The sequence below is a fragment of the Chaetodon auriga genome, chromosome 7, assembly GCF_051107435.1.
Source record: "Chaetodon auriga isolate fChaAug3 chromosome 7, fChaAug3.hap1, whole genome shotgun sequence".
In the NCBI taxonomy this organism is placed as follows: domain Eukaryota; kingdom Metazoa; phylum Chordata; class Actinopteri; order Chaetodontiformes; family Chaetodontidae; genus Chaetodon; species Chaetodon auriga.
This window is the reverse complement of record NC_135080.1, coordinates 168,343-195,000: the sequence shown is the minus strand read 5'-3', so window position 1 is coordinate 195,000 and position 26,658 is coordinate 168,343. Positions and strand designations below refer to the sequence as shown.

Below are 26,658 nucleotides of genomic sequence, written 5' to 3'. Positions count from 1 at the left end.
AAACACTTCCTGTTTGTTTCACTTCCATGAAAATCTGTGCTGATTGATAATCAATCACAGCTGATCAATCAGTATGTATTAAACTATATGTGTCGTCGTCACTGTGTGTTGATGGAGGTGAGAGAAACACTGAATCCTGTCGTGTTACGACCTTCAACCTTCAGGTTAAACGTCTTTCTGTTCGATCAGCTGATTCTCAGCCATCCAGGTGATCCATCGATCAGCGACAATGAACATGATCGATGGCTCGATCAAGAGACGTCTTCAAACATTTTACGATGAATGCAACAGAAGCAGCAGAAAGGGAGTTTTATTTGATAAAAGGCTGAAATGGTTCATGGGTCGTTTCGGCTCATTAAGGCCACAGGTGTGAAAAACCAGAGTTCAGGTGTGAACGAGATCCAGAAGGTTCAGATCAGCACAAAACTGACAAAATACCTTAGACAAGAACCTCCTTCACACGATGAGCGACACCAACAAGTTCAGCTCGTTTGGTCCTTTAGACAGAGAGACAGACAGACAGACAGACAGAGACAGAGACAGACTGTCAGTCCGACAGATGGTCAGGCAGACAGAAAACGCAGCTGGTCTTCATCGACTGGTCCACCTGTCCCTGCAGGGTCTTCGTCAGACCACCTGATCTGTCTCCTTGTAAGCTGTCAGCACTTCCTGTTTTCAAAGTGACGTCTCTGAAAACAGGTAGTGGTGACAGCTGAACTCTACAGTTAACAGAAGAAATAAATATGTAACTAAGCACAAATCGATGGGTCTGATCTCTGTGATCAGCAGGAAGTCCACATGTCCGTCCCCACTTTGTTTCAGAAGTCACAGACTTCCTGTTTGGCAGAGTGGGAAGTGAGATGCTTCTAAAAGTCTCTGAGCTGCTGCGACGGCACTCATCTGAAGGTTTAAAGGGTTCTGCTGCGTCCTGGTCCAACAGGTCTGGGACCAGAGGAGGTTCTGATTGGTCGGCTGGTCCACTGAGAGGGGCCTGGAGAGTGAGGTGCCAGGTACATAAAGACCGGCCAACTACGGTCTCTCACCTGGCACACATGGTCTCTGGTGTAATGCTGGACTTGGTCCTGAGTTCTGTGAGCTGGAGGTGGTTCTCTGCCCCTATCCAACAAAGTCCACACATCCAAGAACTGAACCAAACCTAGGAGCCATCTAGGGGCCAGATCCGGCTCAAATCTGGTCCACAATGCAGCCAAGGCTCTGATGGATACCCAGGTCAGGTTTCTAATGGGTGTGGAGCCTCTGAGGGTTTCAGGACCAGTTCTGCATAACTGGCTCAGAAGACCTTCACTGTCCATCAGTTACAAACCAGGCCACACAGATGATGACGTGGGAACCGCTGGATGGGTGTCACCTCACCTTCACACAGAGTCCACAGTCCAGCTTCAGACCAGCCAACACTCTCCATCGTCTCAGCTCAGGATGTCTATGGCTCTGGTGCAGCCCATCAGTCTTCTGTGGGCAGATCATCCGATTGGTCGGTGGGGAAATGACAAGGCACTAGTGGATCATCTGATTGGTTCTTTCTCCAGGTCTGTGTGTTGCCGAGAGGAGGCCAAGCTGAGCAGAGACAGAGTGAGTCCTGGTCCTGGTCCTGGTCCAGCCACACTGAGCTTTAGATGTAGCTGTGTTCAGATGTGCTGGTTCAGGCTCAGAGGTCAGAGGTCAGAGGTTGGAGGTCAGGTCAGGGGGTTGATGTGGTGGATGGCAGCAGAGGTAGGAGGACAACAGACAGCTGGAAGAAGAACAGGAAAAGTACTTCAAATAGTGAAAGTCAGAGTACTGAGTGCAGTAAAGTGTCTCCTGTGTCTGTTGTCCTCTTGTCTCTGGTCTCTTTAGATCATTGTGTCTCTTCATTCATGTCTCAGCAGGATGTTCCTGTTGGAGTTGGTTGAGGTGGAGCTCATTTTAACTGAAACTAATGATTCTTTTCATTCTAGATCAATCAGCTGATCATTTTCTCCATCGATCGATCGTTTGCTTTGGAAACATTCTGTGGTGTAGTGGAGTAAAAGTGGAAATACTCAAGTACCTCAGGTTTGTACTGTTACGCTGCACCAAATCAAACAGTGACTGAAGGTAACACCTGAGTGTGAAAAGCAGTTGAAGTCTTCAGGTAAATGTCAGTCAGTAGGTGAGGAGGTCAGGTCAGGTGTTAATTAATTAATGCACATATTCAAATAAAGATTCTCACTTATCTGTCAGGTATGAGAAGGACGAGCAGGGCTCACCTGGCTGCAGTCAGGCCTCGCTGGCACTGCTGCTCCTGTTCAGCTCTCTGATGCCCTGAAGGATCCGCTTCATGTGACCCACCTTCGTCACGCCCAGGTCCTGAACACACACACAGGCACACAGGTACACAGACAGACAGACAGACACACACACACACACATTATTACCAGAAGGAGTGTAACAACGCAGTGTTCCTCCTTAAAAACTTGGTACTTCACTCGGGGGCAGAGCCTAACATCCACAGAGTGTTGCTGCCTGATGTTCATTTTTGTTGTCTCATCATTTTTTGGAGAAACTAGTACATCTGTCAGTAAAAAGTTGAGTGTTAACCCCTAAATTAAACCTACAGGCGACCTCAGGCCTCACTTCAGACTGGAGGTTCCACCGCTGTTACCGGCATCACGTTCTGCCACCACACGGATTGTACAACACTGTCATTACTGTCACGTGTTATCACATTTATTTTAATGAGCTTTACTGTGGCGGTGATAGCATGCAGGTAGAGGGTGATGCACATACTCATAGAACTGGAGTTCCATCCAGTAACTAGTGTTTTCCTCACTGTAACAGCAACTCCAGTAACATAAAGATGTGAAGCTAACATTAGGAACAACAAACGCTAATCTCTCTGTTGTTGCTGCAAGAACCAACACAAAGTCTTCCTCTGCTGTCACCATCTGAGGAAGAGGAGACCCAGAGGATCAACCTGATGGAAACACAACAACAACAACAACAACAACAACAACAACAACAACAACTGGGAAACTCTCATGCTAACGGTTATAGCATTATGTGTGTATTAATCACTGTACTTCAGACTCTTTGAAGATCAAAGCAGGATTCACTTCAAACTGAAGCTCAAGTTTTCACTGGGGGAGGCTCTGAAATTAATAAGTCAACTAAGTTTAAAAAGTGAAAGTCAACCCAGAAGAGACACAAACACCAGAGGCAAATTTCTCTCATAACCAAAGCCCAAACCGGCTTACTAGGCCGACTGTCAACTTCCATGTCTTCCGTGGGGCTTGAGGCCAAATACATAAATTACCAGAAAACAACGTCCACATCCATCCATCAAACACCCGTCATGTCATGCACTTAGTCCTCCATGCAGCGCACCAATGATGCGGCACAGTTAGCTGTTATCCATCCGAACTAGTACCGTTACCTTCAGGTCTCTCCTCTCCAGGTGGATGAGCTCAGCCCCGCGGACATCGTGTCCAATAAAGATGTCCTTATATTCAGTGAGACAGAGAAAGTCCAGCCACGCCCCCACCTCCTCCGTTCCCCACTGGTGAACTGAGACACCAACAGGAAGTGGGTCAGACAGACAGGAAGTGGTTCAGACAGGCAGGAAAGCCCTCAGCACAGAAAAACCCAGAGCAGCGTCAGAGAAAAGTGATCAGTGAGAGCGCTTGATAGTGATAGAGACAGCTCACCTGGCAGAGACAGCGTCGCACAGGTCTCTTTGTTCTTGTTGTTTTTGTCTTTCTTGAACTTCGGGACGAGACGGAACTTTGCGCTCCGACTTCGCTTTGAGAAATCTGTCAGAGGACCCTGAAGACACACAGACAGGTGGACAGACAGACAGGTTCCTTTTCCATTACTTCAGAATAAAAGTGCCTGAGGATTCTATCCAGCAACAGACTTTTAGTTTTCTAATGAGCTCACAGAGTTTCAGCAGTTAATAAAGAGAATGTGATTCTCAGCACCATGAGCTGCTCACACAGATTTATTAGGTTTTATACATGAATGGACACGTTTTCACACTTTTATCTACAGCAGATTTGTGGAAGTGCTACAACTGTGACAGAGTTCACAGCTTTCCATTAATACTGGATTTGGCCCACAGACCACTGCTTGGCCAACACTGACAGGAAGTCTGGTGTGTGGGAAGCCTCTTTCCCACAGAGTTCCTGGTAAGTTCCTGGATAACCTTTCAGCCACCACTAGTGATTTCCACTGTTCTCACATTCAGGAATATTTCCATCTGGCACCTCTTCACACCTGCCATGGCAATGCTGGACTTGATGTGGTTACAGGTACAGTCCAGCAGATGGCGACAATGCAACACTTGAGGATGACAACTGCCATAAAACTCTCAGTATTATTTCCAGGCATATGGTGGCCAAGGGGCTATTTTTGTCCAGTGTTCTGGTGTTTAATATTCAACAAGCTTGTGTCATCAGCGGAGTCTTGTGATTGGTTCAGTTGCTCCACACCTTAGGACCCACTCTGCCTCCTGAGCTACAGCCACCCATACGTGTCTGCCTCTGCAACCTTACTGCTTTCATTCACACACAGCCGTGCCGCTATTTTCCCTGAAAAGTTACTGCGTCCTGAGCTGAAAATTTGGCAGCATAGATTTCCCTGAATGTCGACGTCTGCTCCTGTTCACACACGACCCCATACAGGAAACGTTCCTGAACATTTGGGCATAGGTTGCATGTGTGAAGGGGGTTGAACAGTACAGAACAGCTTTAGGGCTATTGTGAAATGTTCCAGGACGTTTCCAGGAACAGGATGCTTCATGCAAGGATTCCAGATTGTGAAGGAATGTTGCACTATTGCTGTTGATCATTGTCATGCAGGTTTATGCTCAGGGAGCAAATAGTATCTATTTACCAGGACAACTAGTTCTGTAATTAGACTAATTAGACTAATTGTACAAGTAGTATTACTGTGAATACTACTAACATGACCAGTACTTAAAGAATGAGTATTATGTGGTTACCTCGTGGTCTGAGGGGTCGATGACCGGACACAACCAGGAAACATCCGCCAGCCGACGAAGCTGCTGAGCCACAGAACTCAGAGCTGCATTCAACTGTTCCTGCTGAGGAGGGTCCAGCTGCTGCACAAACACACACACAAAAACCATCAGGACCAGGACCAGCACCAGCACCAGCACCAGGACCAGGACATTAAGATTTTAGAGTATGGCTATTCCTCAAGTCTTGTTAAGAGGCAAACTCTAATTTGATCATTTGTAGAATCCAAAGAGGAACTTAAGAGCAGTGTTAAGCTGATCTCAGTTCTGTTTCACTACTGATGACTGCCAGCAGGTGTGGTCAGGTGGGGCTGCTGCAGGGAGGATTGGGCAGGGAACGGGGCAGTCGACTGATCAAATGGATTGAAGAAAAGGTAAACTGCTCTCACGATAACATGCAAGAACTCAGTCAGTACACAGTATGGCCTCATGCTAACGGCTAACTGCTAACTGTCCTCACTGCTGAGCTGTTCTTTGATCGTGATGTGTCCAGAGTTACACCATCATCATTCAGAGATCATTCATCTTCTTCATCCTGTCCACCCTCATCATCTGGAAATCGTCCAACACGGGATTTATGTCCAGAGTTAGCATCCATTAGCTATGTCTCCCAGAACAGCACAATGCTCAATTGTCCACTCATTCTTGGAGAGATTTCACGTGCTTCATGACGGGGAGGACTAGTTTATAATGTAAGAATCATAAGATATAAAAACATGGAAGAGGAGACAGTTACCATGGACATCTTTCCAGCCAGCAGCAGCTCCGTCTCACTGAGTAAAGCTTTGACGTTAATGACCATCTGAAGGACAACACTGCAGCTCAGAGCCTGTGGAAACAGACACAGAGAGAGAGAGAGAGAGAGACAGACAGGGAGACAGACAGACAAAGACACAGAGAGAGTGACAGACAAAGAGAGAGAGAGAGAGAGAGAGAGAGAGAGAGAGACAGACAGAGACAGGGTTCAGTGTTTGATTTGAATTAATAAAAGAAAAAATACAATAAATTACATTCACTGTTAAAATCATAAAAACAACAAACTGGTCCCTGATCAACATTTAAGGTCAGGAGAGGACAGCAGAGACCAGGAGAGGACAGTATAGATCAGGAGAGGACAGCAGAGACCAGGAGAGGACAGTATAGACCAGGAGAGGACAGCAGAGACCAGGAGAGGACAGCAGAGACCAGAAACTTGTGTTTACCCCAGAGCTCTTGGAGTTGGCATAGACCACGTCCATGGCCTTTGAGCTGGCGTTGACAGCGTGAGCCAGTTCCTGTTCCAGACTGTGGTGAGACTGAGCGACTTCACGGATACTGAAACAAAGACATGGAGTGATCGATGACTCATCGATGACTGATAGTATTCTTCGGCTACATCACCAAACTGTTCATGTTGATAAAAATACAGATGTAATTTAATGATGTGATAAATCAGACAAAACTTTTCACACGTGAAAAAACAATCCTTCGATTGATCGATTGATTGAAATTAGTTTGTTAGCAAAATGTAACATGAGACCTGAGATGTGACCTCATCTCCACATGATGAGTCAATCACAGTGTGATCCTCTGGGATGTTCACAGCAGTTCTCTAACGTTACGTTATTCAAATGATTTCAATTATGGTGACAACAATTAATAAATAAGCAAACTGACTGCAATTAATTTTCTGTGGACTGACTAATTGATTAATTGACTAGTTGCTCTTGTAAAATATTCAGTCAGTCCGTGCTGAATCCTGCTCCCTGATCAAAAAATGGTTGACTTTCTAGAGCATGTATGACATGACATAAGGAGCCTGCTGGCCCATCAGTGACATTTATGATTAATGACGCCTCACCTGTGGATGAGAGCTCCTGCTGCCTGACCGAACTCGCTGATGAGTGATGCCTCTTCCTCAGAGATGATCTCTGGCTGGGAGGACAGGGGGGGCTGGGGGGGCTGAGGTGGGGGAGTCCGGGGAAACTCACATTTCTGTTTGTCCTCCCACGACTTCAGGGTGCTCTCAAACGCCTGAGACACACACACACTCATCAATCATTACGATTAGTGACTTGGCAAGTGCTGATCGATCAACGATGGTTTGGCCCCGGGTTTATTCTCTCAGGCCCCACTCAAAAAACATGGCTCCACCCTCTGCATCTACACGATTATGACTTAACACACTGTAACACTGACAACTCTTTGCAATAAAGGTGGAAATATTAATGACCATAACGTGTCTCGTCTCAAGTATTAGAGTTAGTGCATCAACTCTGCAGCAATTTACTTTTATGGAAACAAGCATCATGTCATCATCGTGAGTTATTTGTTGGACTGAACTAAACTGAACTAAATGACTCAAGCTCAGCTCAACCTGAGTCTCTGATCCAACAGTGTTGCCACCATGAAGGTTCTGTTTGTGGTCATTCAGCTGGAGGACACACACTGTGACACACAGGGTGACACACACGGTGACACACATGGTGACACACACAGGGTGACACACACAGTGACACACACTGTGACACACACGGTGACACACAGGGTGACACACACGGTAACACACAGGGTGACACACACGGTGACACACATGGTGACACACAGTGACACACACTGTGACACACATGGTGACACACAGGGTGACACACACGGTAACACACAGGGTGACACACAGGGTGACACACACAGTGACACACACGGTGACACACACGGTGACACACACGGTGACACACAGGGTGACACACAGGGTGACACACATGGTAACACACACGGTAACACACAGGGTGACACACAGGGTGACACACACATGATGAGACACACTGTGACACACACGGTGAAACAAAGGGTGACACATACGGTGACACACACAGGGTGAGACACACGGGGTGACACACAGGGTGAGACACACACTGTGACACACACGGTGACACACACGGTGACACACACAGGGTGACACACACAGGGTGAGACACACAGTGACACACAATGTGACACACATGGTGACACACACATGGTGACACACACAGGGTGACACACACAGGGTGACACACACTGTGACACACATGGTGACACACACATGGTGACACACACAGGGTGACACACACGGTGACACACATGGTGACACACACAGGGTGACACACACAGGGTGACACACACAGGGTGACACAGGGTGTGTCACCCAGACTTGTTATATTGTTATATTTTGTACTCTTATTTTCAGTAGATGTGTCATACACCAACTTCACCAAAACAAATTCCTCATATGTGTAAAATTGTACTTGGCAATAAAGCTTTTTCTGATTCTGATTCTGACACACACGGTGACACAGGGTGACACACAGGGTGACACACAGGGTGAGACACACACTGTGACACACGCGGTGACTCACGGGGTGACACACATGGTGACACACACAGGGTGATGCACACAGTGACACAGGGTGACACACAGGGTGACGCACACGGTGACACACTGTGACACACACAGGGTGAGACACACACTGTGACACACGGTGACACACTGTGAGACACACGGTGATACACAGGGTGACACACACTGTAACACACGCGGTAAAAATATGAGACAGCTCTCTGTACAATGTTGCACTGTTGGATCAGACTGGCTGTACCTAATAAACTGGACACTAAGCACTGAGCACTGAGGTTGAGAAGCTGGTCTACAGGACTCACTCGGTCCCTAGTGAGGGTCTGGGTTCGATTCTTGTGGATGATCTTGATGTAACCTGGGGGCTGGACCCACGCCTCCCCGTCCACCTGCACCGGGACGCCTTCATCACCCAGGATGGTGATCTTCACAGTCCGACACTGAGACAGACAGTTGGACAGACAGACAGAATGTCAGACAGGCAGGCAGGCAGACAGACAGACGAACAATCAGACAGGTGTACCTGTGCGATGCGGTGGTGTTGCAGGTTGATGACTCGGGACACGGCCATCTGCATGCTGCCAAACACCGCCACCACCTCCAGGATCTTATCATCAAAGGACGGAGCTGTGAACGTCTGAGAGGCAGACACACAGACAGTTACAATGACAGACGGGCGGTGAGCACTAATAGAGACGCAGACAGACGGGTTTGGTTCTCACATCGTCCTCTTTGGTTCCTCCCCAGAAGTTGGTTCCTCCTGCGTAACTCGGGATGTTCAACACGGCGATGCCTTGCAGACTGGGCAGAGGGATGGGACGCCCATCACACTGTCCAAACAGTCAAATGTTAGTTAGTTTCCCTGAATGAACCACCATCATCATCACCTACAACACAGTCCTACTCCACCTGCTGAACCTGACCAACTACCTCAGCCTCTGACGAAGAGCTCCAAACTGCTTTATGTTGGTATGAAACCAGACTGTGTGCTCATACTGGTCTGAAACCAGCAGAACCAGCAGCCCGTTCTGGGCTGTCTGTGTCTCACCTCCAGCAGAACCCTCTGCTCCAAGTTCTTGTAGGTTCTGTGCAGCAGCTCTTTGGTTCCCAGAACACCGTACCACATCATGTTCTTAGTGCGGCTCCTGAATACAGAACGTTTCACATTGAAACATCATGCGAGTCTGATTTCTGCATGTCGGCTCTGTGTCGTGTTCTACGTGAATGAACTACGTTGTTGTGTGACATCACACACCCATGTTCCACGACAGTTTAAATAAAGGTTGAATGAATAAAATAAACTTTTGTTGTGTACCTGCACTTCTCCGGATGTTCATCTCTCTTGTTGTTGAAGTCCAGAGAGATTTTAGCATCCAGCCCAATTCCAAAGTAGTTGTTCATGACACATTTCTCAGTGTAGCAGTCCCTGAACACACACACACACACACACACACACACACACACACACACACACACACTCAGTTAATGTACACAGCAGCAATCAGCTGCTGATGAAGACCAAATCTGCCATCAGTCTGTACAAGTTTTTATTGTAACATCTATGAGTCTCTGCAGCATCAGGCCGTGCACTCTGTCAGAGCGCCCCCTACATTTAAAACACAACAGCAGTCCAAAGTGCTTCACAAACAGGCAGAAGGAAACAAGACCAACAAAGCAGAAAACAAAGATCATGCAGATACTCATAAAATCAGGAAGTAAAAACTAATAAAAAAGCCGATCATAAAAGCCCAGTTAAGCATCTTAAGTAAGTTCAAAGAAGACAAGAAGTGTGGAGCCCGAGGGACGACCAGAGGAGACCGGCCAGAGGACCAGGCCGCTAAAAGGTCAGATAGGTGAGCGGGAGTCAATCCATGAAGCGCTTTATAAACTCATCAGACTTTAAAATGAAACTGACAGGGAGCCAGTTAAAAACCACAGGGCTTCACAAACCATGACTGCGAGCTGAGCGTCCCACACGGACTGCTGGTGGACTCATTCGGGCCAAAGAGAACCACCTTAGTTTTTAGTTCATTTAACATCAAGAAGGTCTGGGACACCCAGTTTCATATTCTGGAAACCATAGCTGAGTACAGTCCGCAGAACAATGGAAGCAGACAGAGGACCCAGAGGCAGGACAAACAGAGAGAGGGGGCACAAAAACAGTCCAGAGGGACCCCACAAGTTAATGAGGCCAAGGAGGAAGGAGTATTCCCCACACTGACAGGTACTCTGTCATCTTCCAGGTAGGACTTTATCCAGTTTAGGGCTGTTCCCTGAACCCAAACCCACTGGTCAAGTCTAGCAGATCAAATGCTACGCTAATATCTTAAAGTATGAAAGTGGCACATCCCCATTATCTGCTGCCAGAAACAAACCACTGTGAACATCTCAAACACTGATTCAGGGCCGCAGTGCTCCCTCAAAGCAGACAAAAGAAAGGACTGCAGCTGCTGGTAAACACCTTCTTCCAGAATCTTAGCTAAATATGGGAAAAATGGGCCTAAAATTAGATAAAACATTCGAGTCCTAGTTGGTTTTGTGAAGAAGCAGCTGCACCACTCTGTATTTAGAACAAGAAGGAAAACAACCTGTGAGGAGGTAATGACTGATGAGGGACAGGATGCTGGAGCCGACAGTATCAAACTACTTCCTGCAGGAAGTAAAGAGGTAGATTCAGGCAGAGTCCACACAAGCGTCTGATATCAACCATCGGGTCTGCAAAGACGTGTCGGGGACACGCTGCCAGCTGAGCCGACGGCAGCATTTCTAGAGCTGAAAAGATCTGTGGCAGTTATTTGATATGAAGTCTGAGCTACATACAAACCCTAATATAAGTAACCTCGTTACAACACTCCTATGAAACTCGTTATGGAGTGTCACAAAGCTCTAACACCCAGACACACAGACTTACATGTTGTCAGGATCACAGCTGAATGGGTCTGCGTTGACCAACAGTCGACTGATTACAGAACTGCTGGAGAGAGACCCTGATATACCTCTGAGACCTGCACGCACACACACGCACACGCGCGCGCACACACACACACACACACACACACACACACACACACACACACACACACACAGGTAAACAGGTGAACACCAAACTGCTGTCATGCTGACATAAACTTTGACCTCACATCTTCTTACCAGGATAGAGGATCTTTGTGTTGAGCATGGGCATGTTCTCCCTACTTCCAGTCTGGACAGGAAGTGATGCAGAGCTGCCCAGTGACAGGCTGCCTTTACTGATCAGCTTCTCACAGGGTGTCTTACTGACTGCAGACACAGACAGACAGACAGAAACACAGAGTAAATACCACTTCACTCATCATAAGAATCATACAGTATCAACAAGGCTAACCAACTCCCCTAGAGCTCCTCCAGGTAGTATTAGACCCTGACCACCTGAGTCCTGATGGTTCTGGATATGTGCTGGTTCACGTTCATGTCTGAATGAACATGAAGCCATTCATTGCTGCCAGACTGCACGTACAGAGGTGACTCGAACCCTCACCTCCACACAAGTGAACAAGTCACAGTCAACAGTTTGCCACTAGATTTCAGAGCATTGAGGATTCACTAAAGTGAGCTGAAACATACAGTAGCAGTATTAGCAGCAGTACCAGTACCAGGAGCAGTATTAATTCAATCTTTATTTGTATAGCACCAAATCATTAAAGCTGCAGTAGGTAAGATGGGGAAGAGAGCAGACTTTGCCTGAAAATTTGAACCAACACAAGTTCCACGTCCCTCCCCCTCCCTCTCTGCAGCACTCATGCCCTGCCTCCAAGCCCCTCCTCCCCGCGGTGTCTGCGTGGCTGCCGTGACAACCAGTAACGTTAGCCTTAGCATCGGAAATAAGCTAACTCTGCCAGGCCGCTACATCACAGTCGCTAACATAGCGTCTGCGCTGCAGAGTGTTACTGTAACAATCACCATATTAGCTTTCTGGTTACTTGTTGTCTTGGCCGTATATGCTGCTGTTGGCGGCGGTATGGGCAGTTTCTCCTGTGCGGGTGGCTGTTGCTCCACCGTAGCTTTCACTGGCCTCCTGACGCCACTCACAGAGCTGTTTGACTGAGCGGCAGCCGGCAGCATGAGCGGAGGGAGGGGGCGCTTTGCAGCGTGTTTGAGTAGTGATTGACAGATGTCAGACACTCCCTCAGATGCTCCTCTGGCTCTGATTGGTTGTTTTGTGTCGTGCACAGTGGATTCTTGCACATTGCAGTAGGAGCAGTAGGTGGGACCAATGGAGCCATTTTCTTTTCACAGATTATGTTTCATGTACTGCTGTCTGGGCACAGTGACAGTTTTAGCAAATATGACAAAAAATTACTTTTATACAAGTTACCTACTGCAGTTTTAATAGCAGTATTAACTCAGTAACAGTAGCAGTATGACTGACCTCTGCGAGTGTTGCGGTGTTTGACGCTATAGGACGACTGAAGAGACATCTTATCTTCCTCCACCTCCTCCTCCTCTTCCTCCTCAACCAGACCCTCCTCTTCCTCAGCTCGACTCAGAGAGAAGAGCTGCTGCTGAGTCTGAGCGTTCTGCTCGTCCACAGCTGCAACACACAAACCAATGAATGTCAATGGAAACCTGACCAGTCTGTCTGTCTCTGCCTGTCTGTCTGTCTGTGTGTGTGACCCATCTGTCTGTCTGCTTCTGCCCGCCTGTCTGTCTGTCTGACCTGCCTGTCGTACCTTTCTCGGTGTGCTCGATGATCTGTCTGATGGCTTTCTTCAGACTGTTGGCTCTCAGCATCAGCTGTTCTCGAGGTTTAAAGATGGCGGCCGCTGCAGAGGAGGGTGAGGTGTTGGTCCGTGGGGAGCATGGGGCGTGAGGAGGAGGAGGAGGAGGATAATGATGAAGAGGAGGAGGCAGTATGACTCCCTCTACCTCCTCCTGCTCCTCAGCGATGGTGGGAGGAGGAGCCGGGGGGAACACGGAGGAGGCCTGAGACTCCTCATTCAGAGTCTTCAGCAGAGAGTCCAGTTTCTCCTTCAACACACCACACTGACACAAACAGGAAGTCTTCCATTAAACACACAGGAAGTGCAAACAACACACCTGTGGACTGTGAGTGCTCGCACACCTTCAGCTGTGGACTGTGAGTGCTCGCACACCTTCAGATTCATCTTAAAACTGCTTTTAACTCTTTGAACGGCAGCATTAGTTAGATTAATAAATTAATTAGACTGACACTCAGCACTGCTGTCCCTGATGTCTCAAACCTAATGAGGACGCTCCTGCCACTGACATCTGTCCAACAACGTGAACGTACCTTCTTGGCCATGGCCTCCGACTCCTCGGAGCTCTCTGTGTTCTTCTCGTACGCTTTACCAACGCGAGCCACGAAGTCCTTCACCGTCTCACACAGAACCCTGAAGACAAATCACACGCAGTCAGCGAAAGAGACGCAGGTCTGCAGACAGAAGCTGGACAGACGGAGACACACAGTCGTACTTGGCGGAGGAGATGACGACAGAGTGCTGGTCTGAGGTCAGGATCTTGGACAGGTGAGCAGCCACTGAGTCCTCGTAGGTCAGAATCTGCTGAACCTGGATCGGCGAACACAGTTCAGTTCAGGTGAGCGTGAGGTTTCAAAGCAGAACGTTTGTTCATTTCAGTTCCTTGTTCTTCAGTTTATGTCTTCATCCAATCAGTCTGTCCAACTAAAACATCATCGCCATTTCCTGTTACCTCAGAGTCGTCGCTGCAGTCCTCGGTGACGGTGGATGCAGAGTGTTGCCGTGGAAACTTGGTCTCATAGACCATGATGCTCCACCTGCAGCAGGAAGAGAGAAACGCTGCTGTTAGTGTCTTAAAGCTTCATCTGCTGTCTGATGGTCACTCACCTGTCCATCAACACTCACCTGTGTAATATCACTCAGCTGTCCACCATCACCCACCTGTCTCTCATTACTTACTGCACCTGTCTTGCATAAGTTACCTGTGGGAGTTACCTGTCTAGCATTTTGGTGCTGGCTCTCTCCAGTTTCTCCAGTATCTGAGGCAGCTGAGTGTCGTCGTCACAGGCAGAACCCCAACCCAGAACCCGAGCCAGATCGTTCCCTGTCCCCAGAGGAAGAACTCCCAGCTGACACTACAACAGCAAAACACACAACACAAGAACATGTTGCCTTCAGAGCTTACAGAGACAATCAGAATCCTGCAGACCCCCGAGTCTGAAAACCACTGCAGCAGATTCAAAACAGCTGGAAATCTGTTTAAAACGTCAGTAAAAACAGAGTTCAGTTCTTTTACCGACAGCAGTTTTCTGAAGTGTCTCGGAGTCCATGTGTTCATCTCCTTCATCCATTCATGTGTTCACAAAGTGGTGAACCTTGCTCCATCCTCGCTGGTGAACGACTGGTTCACCGGCTCCAAACAGGTGTTTTAAATCATTCCACAACTTTAGCTGCTCCTGTCCCAACATGTTTGAAGAGATTCACATTGAGGACAATGCCTTCGTCGTGTGTCTCAGTCTGACGCTGCTATGAACTGAATTCTTGTGTCCAGTTCTAAGCCACATGTGACACCACTCCTTTAGATCTTTGTTGGTTTATGTATTTGTTTTATGAGGCAGAAGACTTTAGTGATCGTATACTCAGATCAGAGCCTGACTTGTTCTTATCATGGGAGCTAGCGAGCGAACAGGGAGACACCGGGTGTCAAAACTTCCACCCGAAGCCTGAGTTCCACGGCGGGTACACAGGACAGGCCTCGCCTGTGATCCATGGCTCCGATCACCTCCCCATCCGGCTGTGTCAGCTGCGCCCAGCCTGCTGTAAGATGATGGAGCTGGACCAAAGAATCTCCACCCTATACCAGATCCAGGAAGCTGAGAAGTTCATGGACACCCTCATCTTCAGCCCAGCACAAACCTGCGAATGAGAATCTAATACCAAGGCTCTCCATCCTGCTGCCGGATCTGTGCCCCCTTCTGGCATCGTCGCTCGATCAGTCCTGGTCTGGGTGGGGCTCGACACAAAGCCCCCGTCCCTGCTCAGTCCTCACAGCAGGAGAAGGAAGCGCACCTCCTGACACGACATCCAGAATAGATCTGACATCTTCAGTCTGCACTTCTTACTTTGAATGGGCAAACCCACCTCCCTCTCCTCCACCCCTCCTCCGACGAGTGCTGTCGAAGCTCAGTTTAAGAAGCAGCTTTGGTTTGTTTTGCCTCTTCTTTAGTGTGTGTGTGCGCGCGTGTGTGTATGTGCGTACCTGTTTGTGCAGTGTCAGAGCATCGATCTCAGAAAGGACCCAGCCGACGCTGCCGTCTCCTCCACATACCAGGATCCTGAAGGTATCAAACTTCTGGAACAAACGCAGACTGACAGACAGACAGACAGACAGACAGACAGACAGACAGAGTAAAGTTAGCACAGCTCACACCTGCTCAGATCAAACTCTCTCTTCCTCTCTCACCCCAGGTGTGGTCCTCCGTTCATCAGGTCGAACACCTGCGCCGGGTTCAGCAGCTGTTTGAAGCGTCGCAGGAACTTGACGCCCTGATTGTCTCCACTTTTAGAGTTGACAAACACCAGCAAAGGACTGGTGCAGGACGGAGGACATGACGCCTTCCAGAAACCTCAACAGACAAATCAGCATTCACTTCAGTATCAGAGACAGACAGAGGACAAACTGTGGACGTTAACACTGTCTGAGGGTTAATCAGATCAATCTCACCGTCAGAGTCGATGCTGTTGAGTGCTGTCGGAGGGATGACGGACACTTTGCACTGACCCAGAGGACACTTAGAGGACAGCTGCTCCTTACAGCCTGAGTGCACCTGCAGAACAGGGGACACTCTCAGACGTAAATCCAGCACACCTCACCTGAGTTTCTCCTGAACCTGCCACAGGATGCATAACGTTCTTCACTCTACAGCGCCACTCTCTCTTCCTGCACAGATGTTTCACAATAAAAGCCATTGAGTAGCTCAAAGGGTGTGGTCACAGTAGCCCCTGTTGGTTCCTCCTCTGAAGCTTCACGAGGATGAACACCTTCCTGCCCAGAGAGGAGCACCAGGAGCTCATCATCACACAGTTCTCCTCTCGTCAGCACATCGTACAGACTGTTTGTGTTACACGACGTGAGCCGGATGTGTCATCAGATCTGATCACGCTCTGACCGCAACGCATTAACCTGCAGGTTTCCGTTGCATTTTAAATAGGTGTAAAAGGGAGACTCCATGGTGCATTCAGGTGCACCTGGTAAACTATAAATCCGATGGAAATGAAGGTTGTTTTTTTCTTATATTCTTCTCTTGAAAAACAACATGGACATCATTGTCGTTTCTTTCATGACAGAACTGTAAAAAATGAAATGGTAAAATCATAATAATAACATAATAATCTGCAGTCGTATCGTCATTGACATCCATAAGAAAGCTGTTTGTCCCTCTGTCATCCTCTTCTGACCTTCACATTTATCTAGGAAGCCCAGGTGGTCTCTCTGGAGCCCTGGGACTGGATCCACTGCAGTGACGTGAACTGAAAGTCTGGCTCTCGTTCTGCTGAACGTGATGGAGTAATCCTCCCTCTGCTGGAAGGCTTTTAATGTGAAATATCTGCAGGAAGCGACGGGTTTAATCATGGTAACCGGACTCACCATGGCTTTGCACCAGAGACACCTCCAGTCCTGCAGACGGAGGACGCTGCCACACGTCTTATCACAGACGTTACACTTAGCCGAAACTGGCAGGTTCCCCTCCAACCACTGATGGGGCATCGACACCTGAGGACAGAGGTCGGAGGTCAGGGGACGGGCGGAGACGAGGCGTTTACAGTCACTATTAAAGTCCAGGAATATTCACGTGTGTCTCACCCCGTCCTCGTCCTCGATGATGTCCTTCCCGATAGAGGCCAGTGTGGTCCATTTACAGTTGTTGGTGGCTCTGACTGCGCAGCGTTTATGAGCCTTAAATTTACACACTGAGGAGGCAGGCGCACACACACACACACACACACACACACACACACACACACGCAATTAATATACACACATATACAGTTAATACACACACACACACACACACACTGTGTACTGTGTGTACTGTCTGTGTACACTGTGTGTACACTGTGTGTGTACTGAGTGTGTACTGTCTGTGTGTACTGTGTGTGTAGTGTGTGTACTGTCTGTACACTGTGTACTGAGTGTGTACTGTCTGTGTACACTGTGTACTGAGTGTGTACTGTGTGTACTGTCTGTGTGTACTGTGTGTGTACTGTGTATAAAGTCTGTACACTGTGTACTGAGTGTGTACTGTGTGTACTCTCTGTGTACACTGTCTGTGTACACTGTTTGTGTACACTGTGTACTGTGTGTGTACTGTCTGTGTACACTGTGTACTGAGTGTGTACTGTGTGTACTCTCTGTGTACACTGTCTGTGTACACTGTCTGTGTACTGAGCGGGTACTGAACGTGTACTGTGTGTACTGTCTGTGTACTGTGTGTGCACTGTGTGTACTGAACGTGTACTGTGTGTGTACTGTGTGTACTGAGCGTGTACTGTGTGTACTGTGTGTACTGTGTGTACCTTCACAGGACAGGCCGTGTGACGTCACTCCTGACAACGCCTCTCTGCAGACGTTACAGTATGTCGGTCTGGCGTGAGAGCAGGCGTACCAGTTGTGCATCCCGCTGAAATGGTCCATGCTGTACTGGGTGGACTGGGAGAGACAGATGTACAGTCAGCACCTCGTACTGGGACTCAGGCTGCTGGTCATACTGGTAATAATACACACCTCATAGTTCTGTCTGTTCTGGACGCTACGCAGAGCTGCCATCCACTCCTCCATCTCCTTCCTGTTGTCTGCACACAGAATGAGACGTCTGCAGGGGGTGATGACCTACACACACACACACACACACACACACACACACACACACATACATTCATACTAAGTTTTAATTGGTTGTATTGTTGGTGCAGCTGAGAGTTTACAGGACCATTGTTCTGATTATGTGACTGGAATAACACACACAGCAGGAATGTGTGTGAGTGTGAGTGTGTGTGTGTGTGTGTGTGTGTGTGTGTGTGTATATGTCTGTGTGTACATGTGTAGTTTCCAGAGAAACTAATGTGGACTTCCACTTCCTGTTCAGCTGCTCCACAATGAAGTGTTTGTTCCCACACTGACAGAAATAGACAAACACACTCACTGAAGTCAGCCTTATCAGCTGTGTAAACTCTCTCACTCACACACACACACACACACACACACACACACACACACACACACACAGGCTCTGGCCATGAAGAGTAAATTTTCCACAATCAGCAGCTGTTGAAGGTTTCTGGACAAACGTTCCGAATCGGTGCTATCGGTGCTAAAAGGTTCCTAAAATGTAAAATCAGATGAAACTGTTCACTGAGGCCTGAACAGCTCTCGACCTGTAGTGTCCACTTTCATCTGATCCATCCAACAGGAAAACATGAGAACCACTTTGAGAATCCAACAACATGATGGGCAAAAAGTACCCTCACTGCTGTCCACCACAGGAACCTCCTGAACCAGAACCAAACATGGTTCTGCTTTTGTTTCCTCTGCTCTCTGGACCGTCCCTGGAATGAAATCTGGGCTCTGCTCTGGAGGCGACACTCAATCCAACATTCTCTCCAACCTTCTCAGGCTCTCTCAGGCTCTCTAAGGTTCTCTTAGGTTCTCTCAGGGGCAGTGTTGTCGATGGTGACTACAACAAACCCTTTGAACAGGAAACAGTGAGAAGTTCAAAGTAACTCCAAACTGTAGGAAAATAAAGGCTCGTGGTGCTGTAGAGGACCAAACTGACAGATTAAGAGTTTGTCATTTCGGAGCATAGAGCCTCAGAAAGGAGGTCAATTTCAGGCAGACATCAGAGGCTCATGGAGGGAGGAGCTTCACGCTGTATCCAACCAGCTTTGTGTGACACTGCCTGGAGTTTGGCTTCAAGCGCATGTTTTCATTGCCCAGACTTTAACTCTGAAAGTGATGTGACCCTGACCTCCAGATGTGGGTATTTCCTGTTACAGCTTTTGGGTCATCAAAGTGCCCCGAAGCCAAAACAGCTGATGGAAACACAATCAGGAGTCACACGTCCTCCCTGTGAGGCCTCAAAGGTCGACCTGCAGACGGAGAAGCTCTCCGAATCTGTTTTTAGAACTTTGGTCGTCACTGTTCCTCCACAGAGCTCAAGTTGGAGGCTTTCTGAGGCTGAACGACATCACGCTGAGCCCACGGCTCAGGATCACATGACACCAACAAACAGAAGAGAGGAGCTTCATCTGAACCCACGTGGCTGCGACTGACGAGAACTATCTGAAGGGGTTCATTTACAAACTGAGATCTGTAGTTCAACATGTGACTGAGGACAGAAATATTAAATCAGTACGAATCACTGAGAAGCCTTTTCTTTCCAAGGCTCATTTCAGTTTTATAACATCCTCTGAGGGCCAAACTAATTACTGAACACATGCACCACACGAACCTCTGCAACAGCTGGACTGCTGCTCTTTGATGAAACGTCTGAAGTCGGAGGGTAGTGATGATGATGATGATGATGCTGTTCTCCAGGTTTGGCTCAGTCAGTCTTGACTCAGTGTTGAATGAGCTGCTCTCAGCAGCAGCTCGTTCTTTGCAGCTCAGTGTTTTCATGTTGTCGGTTGTCAGAAACATCAGCTGGTTTCTCATCATCATGGGTTCCATTCATCGACTCTTCACGTCCTGAAACTTCTCACCGAACACCAAACGAGTTTCACCTCAGCAGCAGGTTCAGAGGTCAGAGTGGCTTCTGTTCTTCAGAACAGGAATGTGCTCAGTGTTTCCTCTTCAACACGTTTCTCATGTGACAGCAGAGAGCTGAGAAGCTGCTGGAGCTTCAGCTTCAGCTCAGAGGTTTTCGGTACTGTCAGCACTAGCAGCTCCACAAACAAGGCTCTCCTTCACTAGTTCTCCTTCTGAAGGAGGTTTCAGCCTCTTAGCTGTTAGCTTAGCACAAACCTGCTGCAGAACACTGTCTGTCAGGATGAGGTCTGTGAAAGCTGCTTGATGAGCATCAAACTCCTGAAGAGCGTTCACTTCATCCTGTCTGTAACTGTGATGACTCTTCAGTTTGACCTTCATCATCAGAGAGCTCGTCCTCACAAACTGAGACACACTGGTTTGTCTTAAACTTCAACAGAAAAACGACCGTTTGTCTGTTTCTCTTGAAAAGCGCGACGCTCTGCTTCTGCTCCTCATGAATATAGTATGCGTGTTGCCTTCAGGGTCCACCAGGAAGGATGTGTTAGTGCTCTGTTTTCCATTATTTTCTTTTATCACAGGAGAAAGCACCTGCTCTGCTGTGTGAATGATCTCAGATTTCTATGACTGAAACAGGCTCAGTCATTGCTTATTACACGCCAGCTGTCAGTGAACTTGACTTCCTCCACACACTCAGACATCGCTGATAATAATCATCAGCTATTTGACACACTTCCCTGTCAGCAGCTAAGAATCTGTGCGTCACATCAACAGCATGATTTACGTTATGCAGCCCTGCAGTATGTCCCCATAATGTGACTGTGTAAACATTTATGTCCCCACAACATGAGGAATACATGGTGTACAAATACACACACAGCTGTCAGTGTTTCCATCATTCCTGACATTTTCTCTCTGCTCCCTCCTCAACCAAACCCTCTGTTCTGTCTGACCCCCCCCCCCCGCCAACGACATCCTGTGACAGTGAGGAACAATAGAAACTGCTGTGGGATGCAGAGGAAGGACGAACAGCTGCCTTTTCTTTTTGCTTTCTTCAGCGACATGAAGACTCTGAGCTGCTCCTCACGTCTCTACAGAACAAATTCACGCTGATCAGTCAGTCGACACAAAACGAATCATTTCAGATTTATGTGACAGGCAATGAAACGGTTGGAGGTTTGGGACGGTCGGTCGGTTAAAACCACCGTCTGAAGACGTCTCCACCTTTAACATGAAGTGAAGGTTAAGAAGAGGAAGAAGAAGAAGAAGAAGAAGAGGAAGAAGAAGAAGAAGAGGAGGAGGAAGAAGAAGAGGAAGAAGAAGAAGAAGAGGATGAAGAGGAGGAGGAAGAAGAAGAAGAAGAAGAAGAAGAAGAAGAAGAAGAGGAGGAGGAGGAGGAAGAAGAAGAGGAAGAAGAAGAGGAGCTTCAGTTGATGCTGCTGGTGGATTCAGTCACAGACTACACACAGAGACTGTGGGCCAGGTCGACCTTTGACTTCCTGACTGTCAGCTGCTCTCTGGTGCTCGTCTGTCCATGCTGTCCGACATCTGATCATTTTCTGATCAAAGCCTGAAATATGATATCACAGTCTGAGCGATGACTCCGACCAATCAGCTTTCTTACCGTGTTGGTAAACACGACCACGTCAGGTTGAGTCCTGGACCGCCAACACAAACTCTGTTTGGTTCTAAAAGCCACCTCACCATCTAGTCCAGGTCACACTGCAGAGTCCAGCTCCAGTAGGGTTCAGATCCTCCTGGTTCTGGTCTTCACTGTGTGACGGTCTGTCGCTTCTCTGCTGCTTTGTTACCACCTCTCTCTCTCTCTCTATGTCGCCCTCTCCACCCACTGGCCCCACCCACATCCTCTCACATGACTCAAGCCTACTTCCTGTCTGTCGTCATGCCAACCCCCACGATGAGGAGGAGGGGAGACCAACTGAGGAGAAAGAAGTAGAAGAAAAAGAAGAGGAGGAGGAGGTCCTCAGAAGCGCAGAACATCCTGAGCGTGAACACACACACACACACACACACACACACACACACACACACACAGTCCGTCTCTTGGTTCTGTCTGACTTCCTGTCTGTGGCTCTCAGCTTCAAGCCGATTGGTTCCCTCTGAAGATGTAAATGTTTGGAAACACTTCAAACAGGAGGGAATGGAGCTTTTGTTGGGACTAGTTTCAGTGGCGGATGAATCCACACTTGGTGCTGTGGTGAGTGTGTGTGGTGGCAGGACAGTGTGTGTGTGTGTTCACGCTGATTCCACCTGCCTCTCTGACGCAGCATCAGTCTGAGGTCTGATGATGAGGAGCTCGTCTTACCTTGTCAGGAGGAAGAGCGACTCACCGTGAAGCTGTTGTTGACGTTCTTGGTGCTGGACTCGGCCACGCTGGCATCGGTCAGGTCGACCTCATCGAAGATTATGGACTGCAAACACGCACACACAGTACAGGTCACACCTGAGGTGACGTCAGCGTTTCACCTTGATGACGAGTTAACGAACTGAGGGAAAAGTTCAGCAGGGAAATAGTCCCATCGAAAACAACATTTTCATATCAAACTATCTGGAAATTTAACTCTGAGATCAGTTGAACGCTCCTCTGACCACGCCCACACAGTGATGTCATCGACAGGCGTTCATATAAACACAAAACCACAGCTCTGAGGTCAGCACAGCTGTACCTGTGCTCCACCTGCTGCCTGAGCAGCAGACTAAGGGTCAGTCACCTTAGCGGTCTGAGCGTAGTACAGAGTCCGTCCTCTCAGTTTGAAGTATCGTCTCTTCCAGCGCTGGAACGAGTTGGTCTGTTTCATCAGGTGACCCTCCTTCAACACGGTCTGCAACACGCACACATGCACACACGCACGCACACACACTTTATTAAGGCTTCAGTAACACTTCAGTTCTTTTATGAATGAAGCAGATGTGTGAATTTGTGCTTGGATTTAGATTTTTCGGACATTTTGTCCTGAAGGTGGCGCTGATGGGAGACATCAGGATGGTTTGACATCAGTCACAGATTTAATGTTTCTTTGGACCAAACAGCTCAATGATTTGGATCTTTGCTTCAGTCCAACAAAACTACTACCGAGTACTTGATTTACTTTCTATTTGAAATCTTCTGTTTTTTTTGCATCAATTCAAAAAAACTTTCTGTTTCCATGAAGATGAATGAAAAACCCAGAAATCCAGGGGGGGTTCCTTCGTTGGTGTATTTGTACTGCAGCATGGTGTACTGATGAGGAGCGCCTGCGCTCTGAAGACTGAAAATAATCGGAGCTTTCTTCACTGTCGATGCCGTCGTCTTGTGATGAAGTTCACAACGGCGGCCATTCAGAGAGGCGCGGTGTGCGCACAGACCTTCATCGGTCAGACAGGAAACAGGTCGTCAACTGAGCCCGTTACACAACGTTTCATAAAAGACGTTATTGATAGCACAAGAAATACTGCTGACTCGTCATTACAACAAGGCTGCTGTTTAAACTCTGTCTGTTCTGAAAGAGTCACGTTAATCATGAACGGACTGACTGTCTTCTTACATGTTGTCTTCAGTGTATTTTTCAAAGTAAAAGTCTCACTCAATGACGACATCATCATCATCAGTGAACTGTTGCTACCAGATTTACTCGGCTGTACTTAATCTATCAGTCAACTGACCGGAAAATAATTAGCAACTATCCTGATGATTGATTAACTGTCTCCTCCTTTCTCCCAGCAGACTCCGGATCATTTCCTCTCTCTGTCATGTGACAGGAAGCCGAATGTCTTTTGAGTTGTGGGGATCGACTGGGAAACTGTACGTGACGTTTTAAAGCCCAAACATTCAAAGAAAAGTGTGAACACGTTTCTTTCTCTTGATAAACCAGCTGTGATTAATCAGTGATCAATGGATCTTCATGTAGAAAGGAGCAAACAGCAGCCAGCCATTCAGCAGGACTCGTTAGTACTCATCAATGACCCGCGGCTGGAGTACAGAGACCAACAGCTCAAACAATCCTGTGACACCGTCGTCTTCCTCATCAAGACCCGGGGCCTGCATTAACCACAATGCACCCCTCCCTCTGGCAGCTGGGTGGCAGACCAGTCCTCGTCAGTGGACGGCTGTGTCCATGTCAGCAGTAAATATCTATTCACGTTATGGGCTCATATGGCACATGTAATGTCTAAATGAATAGGAGCCACCACGTTTCTACAGCCTCTCCTAATGAGACATTGATAATTAGCAGCAGTCAGCCTTGAGACGCTCCATCCATTGTGGACGGCTTCCTCCTGACCACAAATATCTTGTTATTTCCCACATGACTCAGTTTTCATGTTTTTGTCTCAGACTGTGGAAGCTCCCAAAACACGAGCTTTAAATAGAAACCAGTGGCTTCCAGCCGAGGTCACTTCCTGTGAATCAAACATCCACGTCAGTCTGCGGTGAGCTGCTGCTGCCTTCAGGGACCATTGGACATGTCGCCACTGTGGATGCCATCCTGACATCCATGTGATGAGGCTGGTGACATTGAATACGTCGTGTGAACATAAAGGCTAAATAAATTAAGGAAACTGAGAATAATGAAGAGAGAAAGCACAATGAATGAGCCAATGTGGTTGAGGAGGTTCTTCTTCTGTCAGATCAGTGTGTTTCTCTGCTGGATGAATGAAATCTCCCTGAATAATCAGTCTTCCCACCGGCTTACAGGGTAAATATGCACGAGCGAAGCTCTATTTAAAGCACGTGAGCTGACAGGAATGAGAAGTCCCAACTAAGTGTAGATTAACCAACAGCAGGGCTTTATATTCTAACCACTGAATGAGGACACTGAGGACAAACTGCTGGTGGACACCATCAGGACTGCTAACAGCTCAAACAGCCGTTATACCTACTCTCAGTCACACACTTTTCTAGATGAGCAAAACTCTTCGTAACTTTATCTCAGGGCCTTAAACAGTCTTTAGTGTGAGCACACCTCTCCATCACTGTTTATTTGCTGTTATCACTGAAGAAAATCACTTTAGATCGGTGACACTGGTATTCCTGAGCTTTGGGGGCACCCTGAAGGCAGCGCGTCGTTGTTAAACTACAGAAAAGTTTAATGAAACTTCACTTGCGTAATGAATATGCAGTTATGTTGAACCGAGTTGTGAAATTGGAAGGAATTCAAACATTTCTGCTGGTATTAACGTCTAAAAGAGCGCTATTATTTAACGATAACCCCGTCAAACGGTAATTACGAACACTGAGGACCGTTATGTCTCATTAAGCGGACTCACACCGAAACACACAATAACCCGAGAGTTTAGAATTTCTGCCGGTTTTACTTTCCTCACTTCCACCGACCTGTAGTCAAAGTCCACCGCGGAGTGCAGACCACCTCTCACGGGTGGGCAGTAGTGGGAAACGGCGGGGCTCTCCTGCGGGCCTGAGACTCTTCGGCTAGCAGTTGTTAGCCGGGTTAGCCCTGCCTCGAACTCCCGGTTTGTGTCCGTACAACGGTGCAAACAAACCTTTCCCCGTGACACCACGTTGTTTTTATATACTTTACCTGTGTTTCAGTACAGTTTCTCCCAGAGTATGAATTTTAGACCGTAAACTGATCCCGGTTCTAATTTAATAAAGTTAGCTAGGAGCTGCACATTCCAGCTACCGTTGAAGAAACAGACATTTAAAACCGGGCGTCCGGCACTAAATCACGTTCCCTGTTTCTGTTTAAACCCGAACATCTACAAAAATCACGTGTTTGTTCATTTGATTTCACGTAATGTAATTTACGAGAGTGTTGGCGGAGCAGCTCTGACCCTTTCTCCTAATGTACCGTTTGCTCTGGAAGGCAGAAGGACTGTACCTAAAGTCACCTTAAAATCCGTCAGAATTCAGAAGACATCGTTCATTAGAAAATATACGCAAAACAAAGACAAGCAGTAAACACTTTAAAGTTCAGTCAAATCCTCTCCTCAAATCGGCAAAATCAAAATCCACCAAGTAGGAGTGACTTAACTTAAATGCCCCTTTCTTAAAATAATTTCCTGTGATCGTTATGGCCAACCACACCGAGGAGTGGAGGAAGGGGACGTGGGAAAAAGTGTCGAAGCGGTTATAAAAGATGAAGCGTTATAAACATTAGAAATGTTTGGTGAGTCTGGTTTATGCCGAATTGCTCAGCGCTCCCTCTTTATTCCGAAAAGGCGATAACTGTTATCGGCCATTGTAGATCATTTGTTTGTACGGGGAGGACATCTTGAACTGTGAGGTTTTAGTATAGAGTTCCGTTGTCTCCCTGGAGGGGAGCGGTGTACCTCGGGGCTGTGTGTGGCCCACCCCCGCTGAATGAAAACAGACACTGACCACAGGTAAAGTCTGCAAATACGCGCCGGGATTTAAACGCTCGTTACCTTGCTGCGGATCTGGCCGGACGTGGACACTTTTCGGATGAGTTTCTGCGGGGTTCCCGGCTCCTGCTCCGGCTCGCTGTCCGACGACTCGTCCGGGCACCGGACCGCGGCAGACACCGGTCCCCCTGCCTCCGCCATCCTGCCACCAGACCCC

General features: G+C 47.8%; 1 protein-coding gene across 2 annotated transcripts in view; it reads right to left on the bottom strand.

Moving 5' to 3' along the window:
- The window catches only part of dgkd (diacylglycerol kinase delta), a 27,637-nt gene extending 979 nt beyond the window's left edge, over positions 1-26,658 (bottom strand). The window contains exons 1-31 of one of the 2 annotated variants that reach the window (XM_076734878.1): positions 26,505-26,658; positions 22,853-22,963; positions 22,472-22,552; positions 18,144-18,248; positions 17,936-18,068; positions 17,223-17,329; positions 17,007-17,132; positions 16,083-16,185; positions 15,822-15,984; positions 15,618-15,726; positions 14,354-14,493; positions 14,091-14,175; positions 13,854-13,948; positions 13,672-13,771; positions 13,091-13,403; positions 12,790-12,951; positions 11,532-11,660; positions 11,293-11,386; positions 9,697-9,807; positions 9,430-9,526; positions 9,104-9,211; positions 8,905-9,018; positions 8,687-8,821; positions 6,855-7,027; positions 6,217-6,328; positions 5,751-5,843; positions 4,979-5,098; positions 3,684-3,801; positions 3,413-3,543; positions 2,247-2,346; positions 1-1,750 (exon numbers count right to left, since the gene is read on the bottom strand). The exon at positions 1-1,750 is cut by the window's left edge and continues 979 nt beyond it. In XM_076734878.1, the coding sequence (XP_076590993.1) occupies positions 2,257-2,346; positions 3,413-3,543; positions 3,684-3,801; positions 4,979-5,098; positions 5,751-5,843; positions 6,217-6,328; positions 6,855-7,027; positions 8,687-8,821; positions 8,905-9,018; positions 9,104-9,211; positions 9,430-9,526; positions 9,697-9,807; positions 11,293-11,386; positions 11,532-11,660; positions 12,790-12,951; positions 13,091-13,403; positions 13,672-13,771; positions 13,854-13,948; positions 14,091-14,175; positions 14,354-14,493; positions 15,618-15,726; positions 15,822-15,984; positions 16,083-16,185; positions 17,007-17,132; positions 17,223-17,329; positions 17,936-18,068; positions 18,144-18,248; positions 22,472-22,552; positions 22,853-22,963; positions 26,505-26,642 (3,696 nt within the window). In that variant the 5' untranslated portion in view covers positions 26,643-26,658 and the 3' untranslated portion in view covers positions 1-1,750; positions 2,247-2,256. Of the gene's footprint in view, positions 1,751-2,246; positions 2,347-3,412; positions 3,544-3,683; positions 3,802-4,978; positions 5,099-5,750; positions 5,844-6,216; positions 6,329-6,854; positions 7,028-8,686; positions 8,822-8,904; positions 9,019-9,103; positions 9,212-9,429; positions 9,527-9,696; positions 9,808-11,292; positions 11,387-11,531; positions 11,661-12,789; positions 12,952-13,090; positions 13,404-13,671; positions 13,772-13,853; positions 13,949-14,090; positions 14,176-14,353; positions 14,494-15,617; positions 15,727-15,821; positions 15,985-16,082; positions 16,186-17,006; positions 17,133-17,222; positions 17,330-17,935; positions 18,069-18,143; positions 18,249-21,744; positions 21,900-22,471; positions 22,553-22,852; positions 22,964-26,504 lie in introns of those variants that run through there. The other variant, XM_076734879.1, reaches the window with a different exon arrangement.